The sequence below is a fragment of the Xylocopa sonorina genome, chromosome 9, assembly GCF_050948175.1.
Source record: "Xylocopa sonorina isolate GNS202 chromosome 9, iyXylSono1_principal, whole genome shotgun sequence".
Classification (NCBI taxonomy): Eukaryota; Metazoa; Arthropoda; class Insecta; order Hymenoptera; family Apidae; genus Xylocopa; species Xylocopa sonorina.
Genome location: NC_135201.1, coordinates 1,492,164 through 1,511,612, shown reverse-complemented (window position 1 = coordinate 1,511,612; position 19,449 = coordinate 1,492,164). Strand labels below are relative to the sequence as shown.

The 19,449-nt window shown below is 33.5% G+C and overlaps 1 protein-coding gene across 5 annotated transcripts in view; it reads left to right on the top strand.

The window, feature by feature from the left end:
- Window positions 1-247: 247 nt before the first annotated feature.
- Window positions 248-19,449, top strand: part of Ckn (CRK like proto-oncogene, adaptor protein) — a 113,755-nt gene continuing 94,553 nt past the window's right edge. For all 5 annotated transcript variants that reach the window (XM_076901277.1, XM_076901276.1, XM_076901279.1 and 2 more), the window contains exon 1: window positions 248-499. In XM_076901277.1, the coding sequence (XP_076757392.1) occupies window positions 484-499 (16 nt within the window). In that variant the 5' untranslated portion in view covers window positions 248-483. The remainder of the gene's footprint in view (window positions 500-19,449) is intronic.

The window sequence follows — 19,449 nt, the reverse complement described above, 5'->3', positions numbered from 1 at the left end:
CATCATTACCGGTTGGTCGAGCGCTCTAGCGGTGGCATTGGATACTATAGTACGACAGTGCTACGTGAGAAGTCATGATGGAGTAGTTTTATACCCTGTTTGGTCGGTGTTTCTTATTCGCATTCGAATACGATTAAATAATCACGTTTTCAGTGTACTTGTTGCTTACGTGGATAGAACCTTTGTGATCGCAACCAACAATATGTCCTTTGTTCTTAAGACGGTCTTTTACTTTTTTATATTAACGTAACAGAGGGAAAGACTGTGTTGTAGGGCCAGGTTATCTTCTTTGTTCGAGAAAATCTTCATCAGTGAGCAATGGCGCGGGAACCTTGCCTTCTAGAATCGGTGTGTACATGGCGTAGGTGATAATCGGTGTTTCTACGTGTGGCATGGTGTTTATAACCGAACTGGAAAATTTACATAGTTTCTTGGATTGGCCAGCTCGTCGGTTTCTGAATACGAGCTGTGTCTTGAACCGCCATGAGGCGCATTAGCGGTAAGTGAAATACATTTTTAACCAGCTTAATGATATTTTTCAAAACTGTTCCGATGACCACGTACAATTTTTAGGAAGATTATTTTTCATGTTTCTCAAGTGAATATTAGAAAGAATTCTTTAATATAAGTATATATGTATGTGTGTGCGTGCGTGTGTAGTGTGTGTGTGCGCGCGCGCACGCGCGAGTGTGTGTATACTGAAACGTGATTCTCAACTTCTTTACAAGGTTGCGCATGCGTGCTGAACATACCGTTCTAATAAGATTTAAAATGTGCAAGTTTTTAAAAAATTCTTACTCACTATTTTTAATATCAAACCCAATGAAGCTTCTATACGTGAATATTGATGAATATTTTTGAATGTATTCTATTAAACAGATTTTTTTTGACTCGAAGGTCAAAACTATATACTCATTGTCTTATCTTACGTTGAAAAACGTAACGTAATTATTTATTATGTTTATATTTAACATTAGTTGCCCTTTTCTATGGGCGTGCTTCACTATTGTTTCACTTTACCAAGTATTATGAAATACAGTATGAAACATGATAAACCAAATTCATAATCGTTGATTGGTTTTTGAAAGAAACTCAGTACTTTTGTATATTTTTCTTTTCTTCTCAGCTGAAAATGAAAAGGAAATACATACACACGAAAGCACAGCGATGGTAACGTAGCTACAAACCACCCGTTTAAAGCCGGCTTAAGCGTCCGAATTTCTAACCGTTGCAGGAATCATCGCTATTCTCTTCACTTGCATAGAATCTTCGAAAAGATCTCGATATCTAGCGCACTTGGTTTTCATAACCTATCGGCTGAAGATTTGTCTTATCTTCTGCGGTTATTAGTGGTTAGCACCTTACTAAATATTTAACGGTAGTTATTTAGAAAACAGGCAGCGTCTTCAATTTTGATGATTTTTTAATATGTCAAAGAAATCAAAGTAATTTTGAACAACGTTTTTCCTGTACTATCGCGTGACATTGGTTTGTAGTAGATATTTGCAAAACAAGATCACTTCTGTGAATTATACTTAGGAATGTGTTTGTGAAAGACTATGCGACAGTACACATCGGCCATATCGTGGTTTATCTCTTGTTTACAACGACGTTTGGGAATCAAAATTCGCCCGTATACAACTGCACATGCATACGAGTCTGTAGAAATGTATGTGCTGTTCGATATACATATGTAACGCTTAACGGCGGCTAGAACTTTGATGAAAACTCAAATTTAATCTAATATTTAGAACTCGAATTAATTCGTTTCGTATTAGTTTAGGGTTGGATTATTTTCGAAAATCTGGTCGTTACACGAATAGGATCTGGTCTCAAAGAATTGACTATACGTCTAAATTTTGTTTCGTTCTAAATAAATAATATTTTTTAGATACATTCCGAAGTATATACGCAAGTAATTTACTTTTTACATACTTTCTTTTTTCGAATACATCAGTAATAGTAACAACTGTAGGTATCAAGGTGAATCATTTTATATGCAAAAAAAGGAAAAAGAGAAAAAAAATTTCGAGATACTTATACCGGTGAACTGATTTTTTGCAAGTGTAATTTTTAAGAAATTCAGTAAACACACGGATAAGATTACCTTCTTTTGTGATGTTAACGAAACAAGAATTTGAAAGGAATATAGAAATCAAATATACAGTGTTAAATTCATTTTCCACTGAAAATCACTCCTTTAGTTTCTACTCATTTTAGTATTCGAATAATGTATTGGACAATTCTTATAGAATTAAGTACCGGTAGTTTTAATAACCATTTTAATATTTAAAACGATTCATAAGCAGTATAAAAAAAATTCTAGAACCAAACTGTAAATATTTGCCTAAAACTCTTGATATACCCTGCTTCCACTCGATTTGACAATCTGTCAGAAGTATTTTTGGTAAGGCTTAAAAATCTTTCTTGCCTCCAGTTTTCGGTATATTTTTTGTCAGTTTACTTGTCCTGCCGTATTGAATATGAATATCGCACCTACTTTTCATAGAAATGATTAGAAATATCCGAGATATTCATAAAAATCTCTTGTTATTTTAAATTAAGTTCAGTGTACACCTGAATATTCAATGCTGAAGAAGTATTATTATATGACATAACAATATAACGTAATCAGCTGGTATATGGCGGTCAAACCGCGGAAAATAACTCAACCTTAATCCAATATTTACAGGTCAAATTAATTATACGTATTAATTCGAATCGTATTAGAGATTTCTTATAATCTCGCATATGCAAGTGCGCACGATGCTTTCGTCCAAGTCTGAGCTTGCTTAACGTTTGTTTATGCAGATTGTAAACCGAAGATAAGCTGAGAAGCGACTATCAACCAATACACATATAGAAATACGAAAATGGAAAGTATCGTACCATTTTTATGAACAATTGTATAAATATGACATTCGTATTCCGTGTGTTAAAACGAGTCGAGTGACATTAAATATGCGTGAATAAGCTTAAAAGGTGGGTATATATAATTATCTCAATTAACAAACTTTTTATGACAAAAAATATCCTAAAATTCAGTAAAATATTAAAGCGACATTGATTAATTACGTAAAATATTAAAGCGACATTGATTAATTACGTAAAATATTTTTGACCAGTTTTTTCGAACGTAGTCTGTGCCACAAGACGACCAGTTACTATGTCTTATATACAATAGTACGACATTCATATTCGCGGTTAAGTCATTCAAAGTCTAGTGGATATCGAAATTAGCGAACAGTAACGAAATTATTTTGAACTGGGATAATATAATTTTATTAGTTTATTCTACACGTATACATTATTACACGCAATAAAATTAATGATATACAATATAAAAAAAGTATGTTCGATAAATAAAAAATACAAATACCTTTTTTCTCAAAGAATATTTGTTATTGCCTTTAATATTTACACTTGATGCGCTCTAAAATATTTAGACATTGCCCACAATTCGTAATGACGTCAGTGTTGTAACTTATAAGGGAAAAATGACTATGTATTTGAAGGGAACTTTTTCAGTTTGCAATTAATTATGAGTAACCGCATCGTGGTGAAACCGCAAACGTTGAATCTGCGAACATGGGGCTTCTACTGTATGCTATAGTACGTTATGCACAACAACCAATGTTGATGCATACCCTCTCATGGATGCACACTTGTGGATAGATCTCTTTTTATAAATATCTTCAAAGCTGAAGTCGAGTTGCGGTTATGTGTACAGAACTAGTTGTCCAGAATATTGATTTCTGTAACATTATAAGTGAATTAAATCTGAGTCCCTTCCTACATAATTATCTCTCTAACACTTCGCGGTCTTTAGGCACTCGAATAAAGTTCTCACTGTTTTAGTATTTGAGACAACGTGTCAATCGAAGGTTTATTTCTCAGGGATTACAATGGTGTTTGTCTTAATCGTTGCAAACTCGTACTTTTTGAGATATTAACAGAAACATATAGTTAGCTATTGCATAATATTATACTCATACGTAGGTAAGTATAGATACGGAACTGCAGACACAAGCACAGTCGACACGTATTTGCACTTTTATCGCCGCTCGACGGTACTGTTTTGTGGTAGCTACGAAAGTTCGGTCTCAAAAGAACACCGCCGAAGCTTCATATAAAGTTTTCAATATTGTTTCAAAGAAAGACGCAAGAGTATGTCTCCCTGCCGCCATCTAGTATGAATTTAATTATTAACAAAATAAATAATATCACTGACCGATATCAATTGAGTCTAATTATTTAATTTATCTACTTGAACTTAATTTATATTAGTGCAGCAAATAATATTATTTTTTTGCTGTTAAATGCGTAAATTTGTGTTTTTGTACGTACATTATTTCATGAATCAATTCGATTATTTGACAAAACGAATCAATGGTGCATTCTAAATTAAAAATTTTACCTTTAGGTGTGTATATATATATATATATATATATATATATATATATATATATATATATATATATATCCTATCTGATGTTAAAGATTGAACAACAGACCAGTTTGTTTCTGTAAATAAAGATCTTGCTTTATTAAACACTTTTTACAATTATTTACCATCTTAAAAACTAAAAAAACAATAAAGACTCATTTACAAATTAATTATTTACATCTCACCTGTAAATAAAGAAACGACAATTAGAGTCTCTTGTTCCCTTTCCTTTTTTTTCGCTCGCTTTTTCTTGTTAACTTATAAAAACCCGTTCAAAGGGTGCGCAAAGCACAACACGCGCTCAATTCAGACTGAAGAAAACATGCTTTCTTTACATATATATAAAACGTTCAGTACTACACATAGAGAATGCTATTCATCTGTATATCGCTAATTAACTATCTTTGTTGGCAATTGTTGTTCATGTATTATTTTTGGATATCTCATAAAATCGATTATTCTCGAGTGAGTATTTATTTTAAAGCGCAAAGTGTGAGAGTGTATAAATCATTTTGTTATATAATTTTTGGTGAGGTTTACGAATGAGAAATTAATTATCTTGTTGTTTGTGTAAATATGAACAAAATACGCGAGGGAAATGTTATTATGCTTTAGGGAGGGATTAGCTTATGTTGATCAAAAAGTCCTCACCAGTGAAATGGAGTACCAAACTGTAGTCGAACATTTGTCGAGTGCGCAATTATCCGTACTGTGACCGACACATGTTCCAGTCAGGCATGGTTCTTGAAGAGCACGTCTGTGTCCAAATCGGCAGGAAATTCTCGGTCTTCGGGAATGCCGCCTCTCCTACCAAGATTATTGGCAGAGCTAACAAACATTTTCTCATTTAAAGGAACTCTTCAGCACGTTTTCCTGTTACTCTGACATTTGTTTCTAGGCCCTTTTTCAGCTCCAGCTTGTAAGTGCGGTACACCGGTGGTGTCGGTGGACCTTCCTCGAACTCGAGACAGTGGATAAGAGTAGCAGGAGTAGTAAGTGTAGCGGGTGTAGCCCTCAGTCCACCTAGCTGCGATTATTGCACTGGCCGCAGCTTGGGGAGGGGGGGGGGGGGGGGGGGCGCCTTCATCTACGAACTAGCTAAACCCTCTGAACCCAACCTTTAGACTTTACTAGTTTTCACCTGACAGTCTTGGAGATGACGTGCGTCAACTCTATCGGATTTACCAAGTCCTCAAGGCTGTTCACCCCCTCACATCTCAATGAACTCCATTGGGCGAATCACTTTCTCGTCTCGAAAATGCCAAAGTTGCCAATCAAAGGTTACTCTCACACTGCTACTTCCTTTCCACCCCTCAAGCTTCGACTCCTTAGCAGCAAGGAATTGTTTTACTAAATATGGATTGTATGATTCTGGTAACCTGGTAATTTTTTAATCGCTTTTTCACAAATATATGGCTCCTGAAAGTGTATGTTTTTAAATTGTGAATGTAGTAATATTGCGATTATTGCACGTGTGTTGCATGTAGTTTCATTACTACGTTTTTTTTTATTTCTAATGTAGTCGAATGTTGGAATTCTGATATTGAACCTTGAAATTTCTATTTTTAAGCAATTTATCAGCGAAATTATTTTTGATAACTGTTAATTCTGTATTAAATATAATTTTTGTTTGAAGACTTAGTAGTTGCGAGTTCAAATGGTTTTAATCAGTTCATTAATTTAACACATTGCAATCTTGATAGAATTAGACATAAAAATCGACAGAATCATTAATTAAGTTTCTTGAACAGATTTGAAAAATTTGAATAAATTTTTATAATATGTGGTTTTTTTTATCCATTTAACTTTCGAGTACCTCTAACTTTCGAAATGATAATTTTAACAGAATGTCAATCTTTTAATGCAATTTCAATTATTAAATTAATTGTTTGTATAAGGAAGACGTTAACAAGTTACAAATATTTAAATCATTTCTGATATTGAATTGTTCATATTTCCTGTTTGAAATTGTTTCAAAATTTGTTTTTTATACTTGTGCGATGCTTTTGATAAAGTTTCAGTATATCTTTTACTAAATAAAATAATAGCACGAGCTTTAATACTTTCATATGTATATAGCTTTCAAGTACTTTTACAATACTTTATTCTTTTGAATTACCGTCTTTTGGTCACACTTTTATATTTTTTTTTTCTAAATATGTTCATAAAAATGTTCCCCAAATGAGAGGAACAAAAGAACTTTGCATGTAATAAATAGAAAATAAATAACTCGTAGTAACGAATAATTGTAGGGAAGCATTAAAGTGTGTTGTTATATGTCAGAATTCAACTACTCGTACGTAAATTACCAAAGATAACCAACTCTTATTGTATTGATCGTATCTCTGAAATGTTCGTTTCATTCGTTATGAATACTTCTTTCCGATATCTTGTCGCGTCCTTAATTTCTCTTTGCTTAATTGCTCGGATGGAATATTTGGGACGACTTTCGCTGGTAGTTTTTATTGTTCTAGAGTCCCAAGGGAAGGAAGAGTTTTAAATAAATCCAACTGTATAATATATTTGATCTGTTTAGTGAATATTAGCTGGTCTTGGTATGATTCGATACTGGTTGTATTTACAAAAATGTACACTTATATACATAGCAGTGAGCCAATCCGCGAGCTGCTTTGGTTCCGAGGTGGTGGTGGTGGCGGTCGCTACCTAGGCGGTAGGGATAGGGCCACGAGATACAACCGTCAGGCTAACCGATTACTTACCTAACTTAACCTAGACTGCTCGACTTAACGGGACCTTTAATTAGGTATTTTGCGTTTATGATACGTCACTAGCTATTCAAGTAAGGCATTAAGGGTAGACTAAGTTTTCCCAGTAACTTGAATTAAGACGTTAATTAGAAAAAGTAATAAATAGAAATTGGGACTCTTCAAAAATAAGTTGTTTTGAATGGGACGGAACAATCAACTTGATACACTGTAACTAAAACTATCAATACTGAATGAAAGTATTCCGTATCAAATAGAAAGTATGGAATATTACACGTATTTACTCGGAGCAGAATATGTCTAGCTGTTGTGTTGTGTCGTTTAATGGAATCCACTGATACGATGGTCCCTCGATGATCAGTGTCTTCGATTCAGAGATGAGTGACCACGTGTGGGAAAGAGGAAAACTTTATGCAAATTATTCCGAAAGAACAAGCGCTTATAACGTGCTCAATGAGGATACGAATAAAAGGTTATTCTTTTAGGTGAGTTAGTTCGTTAGTATATTTAAAGACTATTTTCATCGTCAATGATTCGTATCCAGGGTGTATTACCAGACCACCGGACGATTTGTAAGTTGAACAGTTTGTTCTTTATCGTAGTAAGTAAAACTTAACGCTAGGATTTTTACAGATAAACTACCTCTATATATTATATAATACTAAATTTAAGTGTATCCTCGAACCAATTATGTCGTTCGCAGTAGTGGGACGAAGGTGGTTGATGCTCGTTTCAGTTCTGATTGATTGAAACGTGGTAGAGATAACAACAACACTGATGAACATTTCGGATTCGCGAATCTTTGGTTTGTGATTATTGCAAGGGTCATGGTTCTCGCCAATTACTAACCGCGCTCGATTATTTTATGCCTTTAATTCTGGTAGAACGAGGTTAAAGGTGGATTGAAAATTTAATCTGAATAATTGCAATAGTTTCGGTTCGACTAACGTCTTGCACTTTTCGTAGGCGTCTCCTTGCTCTCCCTAGGTGGTTTTCGAGTCTAGGGACTGTTTTTTAGGAGAAGAGTTAATGTTGTGGCGTTACCCTGCGTCTCGTAACGAAAAGGGGGTTCGTTTACATTCTTTCGAAGAAAGTTAATCTCTCGTTCTCCAAAATATTATCGTTTATATGTATAGCCACTGATTCATCTCTTTCTATATTGTATATATATAACACCGATTTTGATGAAAAACTTTGGGAGAAAAAGGGTGATGAAATGTTCAAAAATTTAGAATATCATTCTAACGACATTTATCATGATAAAATAGTAGATGAAAAAATAATAGATAGGCGTTGAAAATTGGTATTTATTGGTAAAAAGCATACTTTCACCTACAACATCCCACCATCAAGGAAGTATACGTTAGTTCGTCGCTCTATAGCCCCCTTACCATTTCAGTGTCATTCGCAATGTTACCAATACGACACAGAATGGTTAGAATTGAAAGTAAAAATCCTAGTAGTCGAGTCCTACGATTATATGGAGAAAATAGTACTGCAAATAAATATAAAATCGTGGTTTTGATAATTCATATTTGCAAATACTTAGTTTGGAATTTCAATGTCTAAAAAGGAACAGTTTTATCTCTAATAGCAATATTGTTGAATCTTTAAATTCAATCGAGCTGCCCATTGGCTAACTACGCTCTTTTTATTCGTATTGTCTACTAAAAAAAGTCAATTACAGCTTAACTTAAGTTAATTAAACATTTTCACTAATACTCTAATCTTTTGTGTGAAAGAAAGTGAGAAATACATGTACTAGAATTTAGAATTAGTCCGATGACAACAAAATGCATGATATACAGAGAACATTACGTTTATACGGCTACGAAAGTAAGATAATTAAAGGTAGAAAAAGGTAGGATACAATACTCACTCTAATGAATACTGGTGTATATTTTTATGATATTACTAATGTTGAGCAGATTCTATCGAATGAAGTATAAAATTTACGATAGAATTACAACAATGTGTGTATACATACTTATACATACATACCTACATACCTACATACCTACATACAGAACGGGAAACTTCACTGGTTCTATATTTAGTCGGTGATTTTACGTCGTAAACTCTCATATTGCAATGACAAGTATCAATACAATGCGTTGGATTCAACGTCAGCTAAGTTTTGAATGTCTTCGCTATACACCTTGCTTTTTATGTAACCCCGTTAATAAAAATCTAATAGGGTAAGGATTTGGAGTTGTTGGAAGCCAGGTAACTATTCCTTCACAGGCAATGAAGGTAATTTTTCAGTTCGCAGTTAAAGTATGGCTGAACAAGCATTCTTCATTAAATAGTGGAGTCGGCAAATTCTTCTGTAGAAAATGTAAATACGATTGTCCCATACATTGATGCAGAATCTTAGCTGATGGCGCGATTCACGTGATGCACGAGAAGTTACAGATAACAGAATATTATTCATGGCATATAGTCACGATACTTTTCATAATGCCTGTAGATGAGTGTTACATGATACGGATGCATTGGTCATATCGTTGATGTTACCATTTCGAGAAGCTCTGATTAAAAACTACATTCAGCCCTTTCTTCGGTCTGGAATGCGCCGGTTGGTAAAATCTTCCGAATAAGAACTAACCTGTAGCACAAAAATTACCGTTACTGGCTCCCGAGGTGTTTATCAGGTCAACGTACATTCTGCCCGTATATGACTTATCGCTTTGATATGATCAATAAATCGCAATTGATCGCTCGCTTAATCAACATACTAGCAGTAGGAAGTGAAGAAGAATAATGCTGAATCTTACTGGAAATTGCTTTTTAAACGAGACGGATATTCAAACTCAGTTTGCTCGAAAATGAGGCCCTAGATAACAAAATATTACCTATTCTAATTTTGTTTTTCTCATTTTTTCATACTGCTTTTTAACTTTCCATCACCTTATATCCTTTTCTTTTGCTGGACCCTATCGTATACACACATACATACAGATATTAGTATATATGTTAATAGATCGTTTTCATTATCCTTTTACACGAACACATTCATGTTTATTTTTTTTTAAATTCTCTTATTCGCTACAGTTCGCTATAGGAGAAAATAAACTTATTTCGAATAAGTAAATGGTGATATTTAAAAGAAAAAAAAAGAAATCCGCGCATAATCGAAATTACGTAGTTCGATGGAACACTCTATTATAATAAGTCATTGAATGCGTTTCGAAGCCAAAAATATAGTATAGTACTATTTAGAAAAGTTAATGTGATTTTTATAAATCTGAAAGATATAGCAATTGGAAATTGTGCTTTCTAAATAGTTAACCTTACCTGGAATAACCCTGGAAAAGTATGGGAAGATCAATTTTGGATTTTTAACTTCGAATCTATTAGAATTCTGTATTATGTCTTATTGCTACTGGACCACTTTCAGTGCTGTTGCTGGAAGGTTTTTACAAATTTCAACAATTCTACATTTCATTTTCTACGGTGTCATTGGTTCGTTCAATTTACTAGTGCCTAAATGATGTTCTTTAAAAAGCCCTACACAAAAATTCAAAATAATCAAATCTGGAGAACGTGGTGGAAATTGAATAATTCTACCTTTGCCAAATCGAATGTTGCCACGAAAGAAGGAGCTTCGTTTAATTAAAAACATAGGTAACATTCAGCTGTAAAACTATAACAGTATAACAGAAGTAGGCTCCGATAACTTTTCTATCCACTTAGCAGACCTCCAGAATAGATATTAAAATATCATTTATTTTGATGTAATATTTGCTTATACCAGTAATGAGAATTCTGACGACTCGTAGATATTATCTGTGAGCAGTGCGCAGGAAAAACGTTAGTATCCAATTTCATCCTTTATCGTCAAGGCCATTGACGAACCGCGTAACCTAGTTTGATAGTCGTTTTTACTTAATTACTGATGTAACAGGATGTGTTAAGGATGACATTTTTTACCGTGTAATAAGATACGTGCGGCTGTTGAACGTGTTACGTTACAAATATTTTTCGTCTACCTCAGGGTTGCATTCGAACTTCTATAAAACCGCCAATCTCACGAAGATTCGGACTTGCCTTTTCAACGGAAGATTTAATTTTCTTTCGGTCTTTGTAAAAGAGTCGAGGTGTAGTTGTAAAACTAACAAAAATTTCAGTAATGAAAATAACTAATCACTAATTGCATGATAAAGACAAAAATTAATAAATACTTGATGACTATTGAATAAGATATCTGTGATATTACTTGCCTCGGATTCTTCAGACATTGGTCCTTATTGTTGGTCTCCATAATGCATCTTGATTCTTTCTTCGACAGGGGGCTCTGTCGAGTCTTGATCGTTTACCTCAACAATACGATGAAGTTTCCAACCTTTTTCACTGTTGCCAGGTATTCTCATTAGTTGTTGACAGCTCGAACAGTTCCTCAACGATCTTGACCTTGATGTTCGGTGTCATTGGAACGATCGAAAGTGCACGTGGAGAAAAGTAAAACAAAAGAGAGAAATTTACCGTGTGGAACCTTAATTTAAATTATCGTCTAAAATATTATACAAAGTGGGGCAGTAACTATTAGCACCTCAGATATCTTCGAAAATATAAGCTTCACAGAAATTTTTGCTGATATAAAATTGCACAGTACAAAGGGACCCATCCGTTGGCGAAAATAGCTTTTTTGTAAGTGGATCGGTATGTTTTTTCTTCCGTAATACGATAGAGAATCTTAAAACGAGTTCAACGACCTGTAACATGAAGTCTGCAAAACAAGAAGTTCTGCAAAACAATCAGAAAGTTATTCAGTTTTGTACAATCCTCCGATGTCGGATGTTTTAAATTCTGGAAATGACGGACTAGGAAATTTCAAGTGACATAAATTTCTTAATCTCCTTTTCACATTGTCACGAAATATCTATTGCCATCACTACTCTTTTTCTTTATATATCATAATCTGAATCAAACAACGTGGAACAAACATTTCAATACATTTCAATAGTAAATAGTATTTTAAAATACCTAAATATACGTTTGAGAGAACAATACAAGCCGGCAACTGTAATAACAATAATTGGGACTGAAAATTCTTCTGAATTTCTTGGGATGAAAAGCAGATAATGCAAATTGCGAAATGCAATTAGCCGCAATATGGTATCGTTTACCATAGCAAACTATAGATAATATTACATTTGTACCACTGTATATGAAATATCGTAGATCATATGATTCTTTAATGATTCATTGCAATGTTAATATCAAGTTAATTTCTCAATTTAAGGAAGTTTCGTTTATATATATGATAGTTGTACATAGTTGCAAGTAATAGGGTGAAATTTGTTTAAAATTGCAAAAACCACTCTTCTGTTTCAACGGGAAAGATCAACTCTTCCTGATTGAACTAGAATAAAAACTAACTTGGTAATTCGTAACAATATTACGTACAAGGATACTGATTATTGTGGAAAATTGTAGGTGTTGAAGCGCGATGTAAAGAAATCTATTTCAGAGGGTACGCAGAGAAATATGACTGGACGCTGTTCATTCACACATCTTTTGGAAATAAAACTTATAGGAATCCTGTTCGCAAAAAAGTGCTTCCAAATTTATCTTTCAAATTATCGTTACATAATTTCGTTTGTTTTCTTTATTCACGAAAGCAACGAAAGTTTTAGCAAGTTTACAAAAAATGATAGCTTACGAAAATAAGACTTTATAGATCGTGGATATCCGATTATTACAATCGGAGCAAATTAATAATTGCTTGAGGTTCACGAATAGTTATAGAATGATTACGGTGGTTATTCTATCGAATTAGTCCGATTAAATTTACAATTTAATTAAATATGAAATATTAATTACGGATACGAATATAAACAACAGTTACGTGCCCTGAAGATGTATACTATGAATATAAGTTAAGCTTAACGAAGTCACGTTTGGTAAAGCGAGACAAGGTTACGTGGTTGGTGAATCGGAAGTCCTATAATCGATTACCATACTAGGATGACAGCGTACGTACGTTGACAACTTGATTTACATAATAAAAGATTATTATTTATTACTTGTACGTAGGTTCTTTACGATAACATAGCAATTGTTACGAGTGTAACACGAAGTGTTTATCTCTGAATATGTTTATGGTACAGATTAAAATATTATACAATTTTGGATACTCGTCTCTATTATATCAGTTTTGTTTTAGAATGCGTACAATGCAACTTTTAGGTATGCATTTCCATTTTTATACTTAACATAGAATAACAATGTAGGCGTATAGTTTTGATACGCAACGGTTCTGGTTCCGTATCGAGCACTGTTCTGATGTGCTTAATAATAACATTATCAATTAGGTATCGATGAAAATGCCGTTTTGGCTTTACCAAATATAAGATATTTTTCGTTCTTTTTCAGACAATTTGAGAATTTACATAAATAATCGAAATAATAGTGTTAAAATTTTATTGCGCGTTTTGAATGAGAAAGTATGTCTCGAATACAGATGAAAGTATTCTGCAACTCGTTAACGAACTGCTTCAAGAGCCTAATTACAAGATTAACGGATTATTTCTATTCGTATATGAAATGGATCATTATTGAACTGGATCACGTTCACAAAGCGTTACGAAGCGTTAGCCGGAAGGAACACTCTCGCAGTCAGAGTAGATTAGCTCGATACGTTTTGCATCTCTTCTAGCAACTACACATCGCGACAGGTCATGCTGAGTAATGTAACAGTAAATACGTCGCACACTACTACCTTTTATTTCAGCTCCCGAACGACTTTGTACTTACTTCTACCCTCTATGTTCTTTACTCTCATCCTTTTTCCCCAAATACTGCAGAAAGAATACGGTCTGTGTACAATCGTTATTATCAGGGTTAGAAATAGAACACATTCCATTGCTTAGGTAAAATATTACATTAGGTGAAATACACGTTATTCGATAACAGTAACACTCGAAAATATCTCTATTTTATGAAAGGCGATAACGCGTTTACCTTCAAGAATGAACTGAATGGATTGGATAGAGTTAATTTGAACAATTAACAACAGGTTTCAATGTGCCAGGACATTGTGTTCGGTAAATAGAAAGTGATTGTTAATTTGCAACCGTCGGTCACTTTTAGCAATGAAGATTCTTCTGTCTCATCGATATTGTTATGAAAATTGTCTAATCACAATAAGAGAATTGTCCGCATCATCATCTCCAATATGAATCTCAAATGGCTTTTCTTTTCTTTCTTTCTTTCCCTCTTTTTTTTTTAGAACAACAATTGGAATTAATTAATTAACAAGGAAAAATTAATAAAAGCATATTATTGTAATAAATCATGTAATAAATTGCATATTATTTTGCGACACAGTTCAATTAGTTCGCATGCATAACTTTAAATCATCTATTTTAAAGCATTCTTAAAAGCATTATGCATGCACTATGTTAAGTAGAATGTTCGAACAAATCTTAAAATTGTGATTTCAAATTCGATTCAAGTTCGATTTTAAAATATAATTTCATTAGTAAAGTCGTACTAGGAATAAAATACTACAGTTTCCGAAACAATGTTGAGTAAAGAATAACAGTACGTTTGAATAACAAGTGTGAAAGTATTAAAAACAGATCTAGTATATGTACGTGTCCAACGTTATATTCTGAACATTGTACTTTTATGTTGTATGTCAGGAGTCGGCAACCTTTTTTAATAATCGGGAACATTTCTGAAATATAAAAGTTCCGTCGAACTCCCGATTGGCCACTTTACATAAATTGTATTAATCATTGAAATATCTACTAGTGTTTAGAATTTTGATATTTGAATGCGGCCAAATTTTAAAATTCGTTGCCCATCTCTGATACAATAATAATTATTGGACATGTATATTTGAATATTTTGTACGAGGCAGTTTGAAAGTAATTCCTTTAATTTTAGCAAAAAAAAACAAAGCATTCCTTATGAGAGACACTCATACAGATCTCCATAATCTTCACAACGTTTCTCATTTTCAAGATAAGCATAATTCTATTATGTAATATTATATAACATAGATAATATTACCTCTGAATGTGAAACAGTGACTCTTTGACAGTGACTTCTTTCGATAACAAAGGAAAGTATACCAATTTTTGACATAATACTAGTTCCATTAATAGGTTACATCAGTGGCGATGTATAAACCGTATAGATTGAAATTTTTTTATAAACTACTGTGGATTCGAGCTGAATAAAAATTAAAGTGTGTTTCCTTTATAACGTATAAAAAGATTTTAATTAAAATTTATTTAGAAATGCTGCTAGCCTATAGCAGTTTAATGATTAATTATTACACATACGAATACCTAGTAAAGGTCTTCGTGGTTAATTTCGAATCTTCTCTGTCGTTTCGGTTTATTGCTTGCTACGGTCGAAAGCTAGGAGACGCGGAATTCCTGCCTGCGTATTTGGTATCTGCGGGTGACCAACTCTATCAGAATTTATCAGCATTGAACTTGAATGAACTTCAACAGCCGCTTCCCTCATCAAATTTTGTCAAACAGTTCATCGACGAATCGGCTTGTTCCAATTACAAAACACGTCTATCGAAACTCGTCAACAATATTAAAACCAGATCTAAACAAAATTCATATAGAAAACTTATCGAAAATATTGTAACTTACCGAGCTGTTACCGAAATACGAGTTAGAATAAAAACTAATCGTTGAGGAGTATTTTACATACAAAACCGCGGTTAAAAGATACGTCGGAAATTAACATCTGATAAGTTGTCCAGCCATCGGGACGTAGTTAGTACGCAGAGAGGTCTTACAAGGTTTACCTAAGTAGAATTAGTTTTCGAAGCGCGATCTTCCGATATCTACCGATACAATATTACCAGCCATTCATCGTCTCTATGTATTTAAAATAAAACATATTTTATTGGTTCTAAAGAATCATTTGATTTTAACAAATTATAGAAATCCAACGATTCGAATAAATTTGTATATTTTTTGATTAAAATTTTATCTAGTTCGGTTTATAAAAATAATGATAAATAATGGTGTATAAATAATAATAATCCTACGGAGTGTTAATGTTGTTGTGCTAAATGAAGTTGAATTTTTTATTCTGACGATGTAACTATACTTGAATAAGAAATAGTACAAATATTTCACTACATTTAGCGGCAGCTTTTTCTTACTTTGCAAGTGGTACGTAAGCATATAACGAGCTAAAGAAAGTTTCGGTATTTATTACTTTTGTACACTAACAAACGGTACATTCTGAAATGTCTTCTACAGATTACTTTTCACAGGTCAATCTTCTACAGATTACTGATATTTTATAAGATATAACATATATCATAGAATAGACATTAAATCATATGTTACCTTATTCATATATTTTTCTTACACATAAAAAGATATCTGCATTGTACGCTTACATATTGTTGCGTTCTTAGCTTCGAAGACGACTTTTTAGAAGAAGGGCCCTTAAGAGATCGAACTTCACATTTTCTTGTATAATATTATAGAAATAATGCATTATTCATGTTTAGTCGATACTGGTTTTAGGACATTAACTTGTTTTCAGGATAACTTGACTGAAAACTCAGTTTTAGGGTAGCTTAGATAAAAGCCGAAGCAGCCACGATTGCTATATATTCCGATAGTTGCTTCTCGAAAAATTGGTTGGGACAACCCTTGAAATTACGCGGCCGAATTAGGTATACATATCGGGTTTATGGTACGTTGCAATACATTAGCTATCGAGTTAAGGCATTAGCAGGGTGCGAATCTTTACAAATTCTAAGAGAACATTTTACGCCCTAATCCTTGTATTTAGATAAACTTAATTTACATAAACTTGATTTTATACAATATATTGCATATAACATATACGAATAATTATTAGAAAAGAAAATATTACAGAGTTTAATTAAACAATACAAATTCATTTATTATTGATTCCTGTAATAATTTTATGTATATTTTATTATTTGAATTCAACATTTTACTTACTAGAGAATGTAGAATAGATTTTATATTATATTTATATATTTATTTATTTTTGCTTATAATTGAAAAAAATGATCGATACATAGGAATCGATAAATAAATTTCTACCATTATATCGTGTGTCGTATGTTGTTTGTAGTAGTGATGATAGTGTCTTATTTCCTAATGACGATTTACCAATGTTACACGCGTAGAATAAATATTTACGTTGATAATATGTAAATGTATGATTTAATAATAATGGGCAAAGTATACATGACATACTCTGGTAAAAGGAGGTTAACTTCTGGAAGATATGTATACGATATCACCATTTTAAGTTCATCATTTTAATTTTGCATGTACAGGCAACCCTCCTATAACACGGTAGTTAGGTTCCTAGAAAATGCCGTGTTGTGTGAAACCGTGTTGCATGAGACCCAGAGCTAGTGCAAAAAGGGGGGGTTACGTTCCAAAAACTTATTAAAAACAAATATTTTTCTTAATTCGACATAAACAATGTAATTTTTATTAAAAATATAAATGTATGTACAACACAAAGTATAAAAAAAATATTTTAATCTAACGCAACCATAATTTAATGAATTTACTCGTCGTCACTGCTCAGTATAATCAACCGAGAACGTTTTTTCGGTGGAACGACATCGCCTTCACTTTCTGAACTTTTTTCGTTATTTAAAGTTTTTGTATGTTTTCCCCTCTTAAAAAAATCTGTAATGGAACTTTGCTTGCTGGTTCTTATTAGATCATTGTAAATTTCCCGGTATGGAGCTAAACAGTTTTGCAGCTCCCTTTTGAATTTTCGACTTCTTTCCGTCGAAGGGTCTTCATTCAAGAAAAATGATTCCAGATTTTCCGCTAAGCATAGGCCTTCTTGTAATTTTTTTAATGTTAAATTCTTGACTGCACAATCTTCGTCAGAGCTAACGTCCTCAAAATCGATTTGATTTGCATCTAGGGATGCCATTTCGATTAATTCCGCTTCGTCAACTTCTTCTTCCACTAATAAATCTTCAATGTCTTTGGAAGCCATATCCACAAAACCTTCGCCTCCGATTGATTTAGCGACTTCTAATATCGCACCAATTTCATTTTCTAATGTTTCACGTATGTTTTCCGTTTCAATTGCAGAGGGCCATATCTTCTTCCAACACGCATTTAATGTTGATGTTTTTATTTCATTCAGTGACAAAGATATGATATCGATGCAGTGCTTGATGGAAAATTTCTTCCATGCTTCCATTACGCTAATTGATTGCGAATCGGTTGCGTCTAAAATCCACTGTAACGATCTTCTTATGTAATATGTTTTAAAGGTGTAAATAATACCTTGATCCAGTGGTTGGAGCAACGAAGTAGTGTTCGGTGGTAAGAACATTATTTTGATGTTGGGATGTGTTAAATCTTGTGGGTGGCATGGAGCATTATCTAATAGCAACAGCGCCTTGCAGCTCAAATTTTTTCGCTTTAAATACCGCTCAACGCTTGGCACAAAACAATTCAAAAACCAATCTCTAAATAAATGTCCTGTTACCCAAGCTCTCGAATTTGCTGTCCAGTATACCGGCAAGGTGTTTTTATTCACGTTTTTTAGTGCACGAGGATTCAAAGATCTGTACACTAGCATCGGTTTTGTCATGAAGTCCCCCGATGCATTACTGCACAAAAGGAGCGTTAAACGATCTTTGGACACCTTAAATCCGGGTGCAGTTTTTTCTGTCTTCGATATGAAAGTTTTACTGGGCATTTTTTTCCACCAAAGCCCAGTTTCGTCGGCATTGAAAACTTGATCTGCTGTGTATCCTTGCTCGGCTATAATGTTTTGAATTTTTTCTGGATACGTCCTAGCAGCTTCATGATCAGCCGACGCAGACTCTCCTTGGATTCTTATGCTATGAATCGCAAAACGCTTTTTGAATTTCTCGAACCAACCTTTACTCGCCACAAAATCTGGATTGACAGAGGATTCTCCTTGTTGTTTGAGATGGTTGTAAATTTTTAATCCTTTTTGTTTTATAATATTGCCATCTAATGGAATTTTTTTTTGACAGCAATCGTCAATCCAAATGCTGAGGGCCTTTTCCATTTTCTCAATTATTGCTGGTCTGGGGCGGGCTGAACGTTTTGCGGATGTCGAAGATCCTGCGGCAACTGCACTTCTGATTTCTTTTTCATTTTTCTTGATTGTTCTAATTGTTGCTTCGTTCAAATTAAGGTTTTTCCCAATGTGGGATGCTTTTTCTCCTTTCGATAGACGATCCAAGATTTGAATCTTTACTTCTAAAGAAATGAATTTTCTCTTGAACGTTGTTTTATC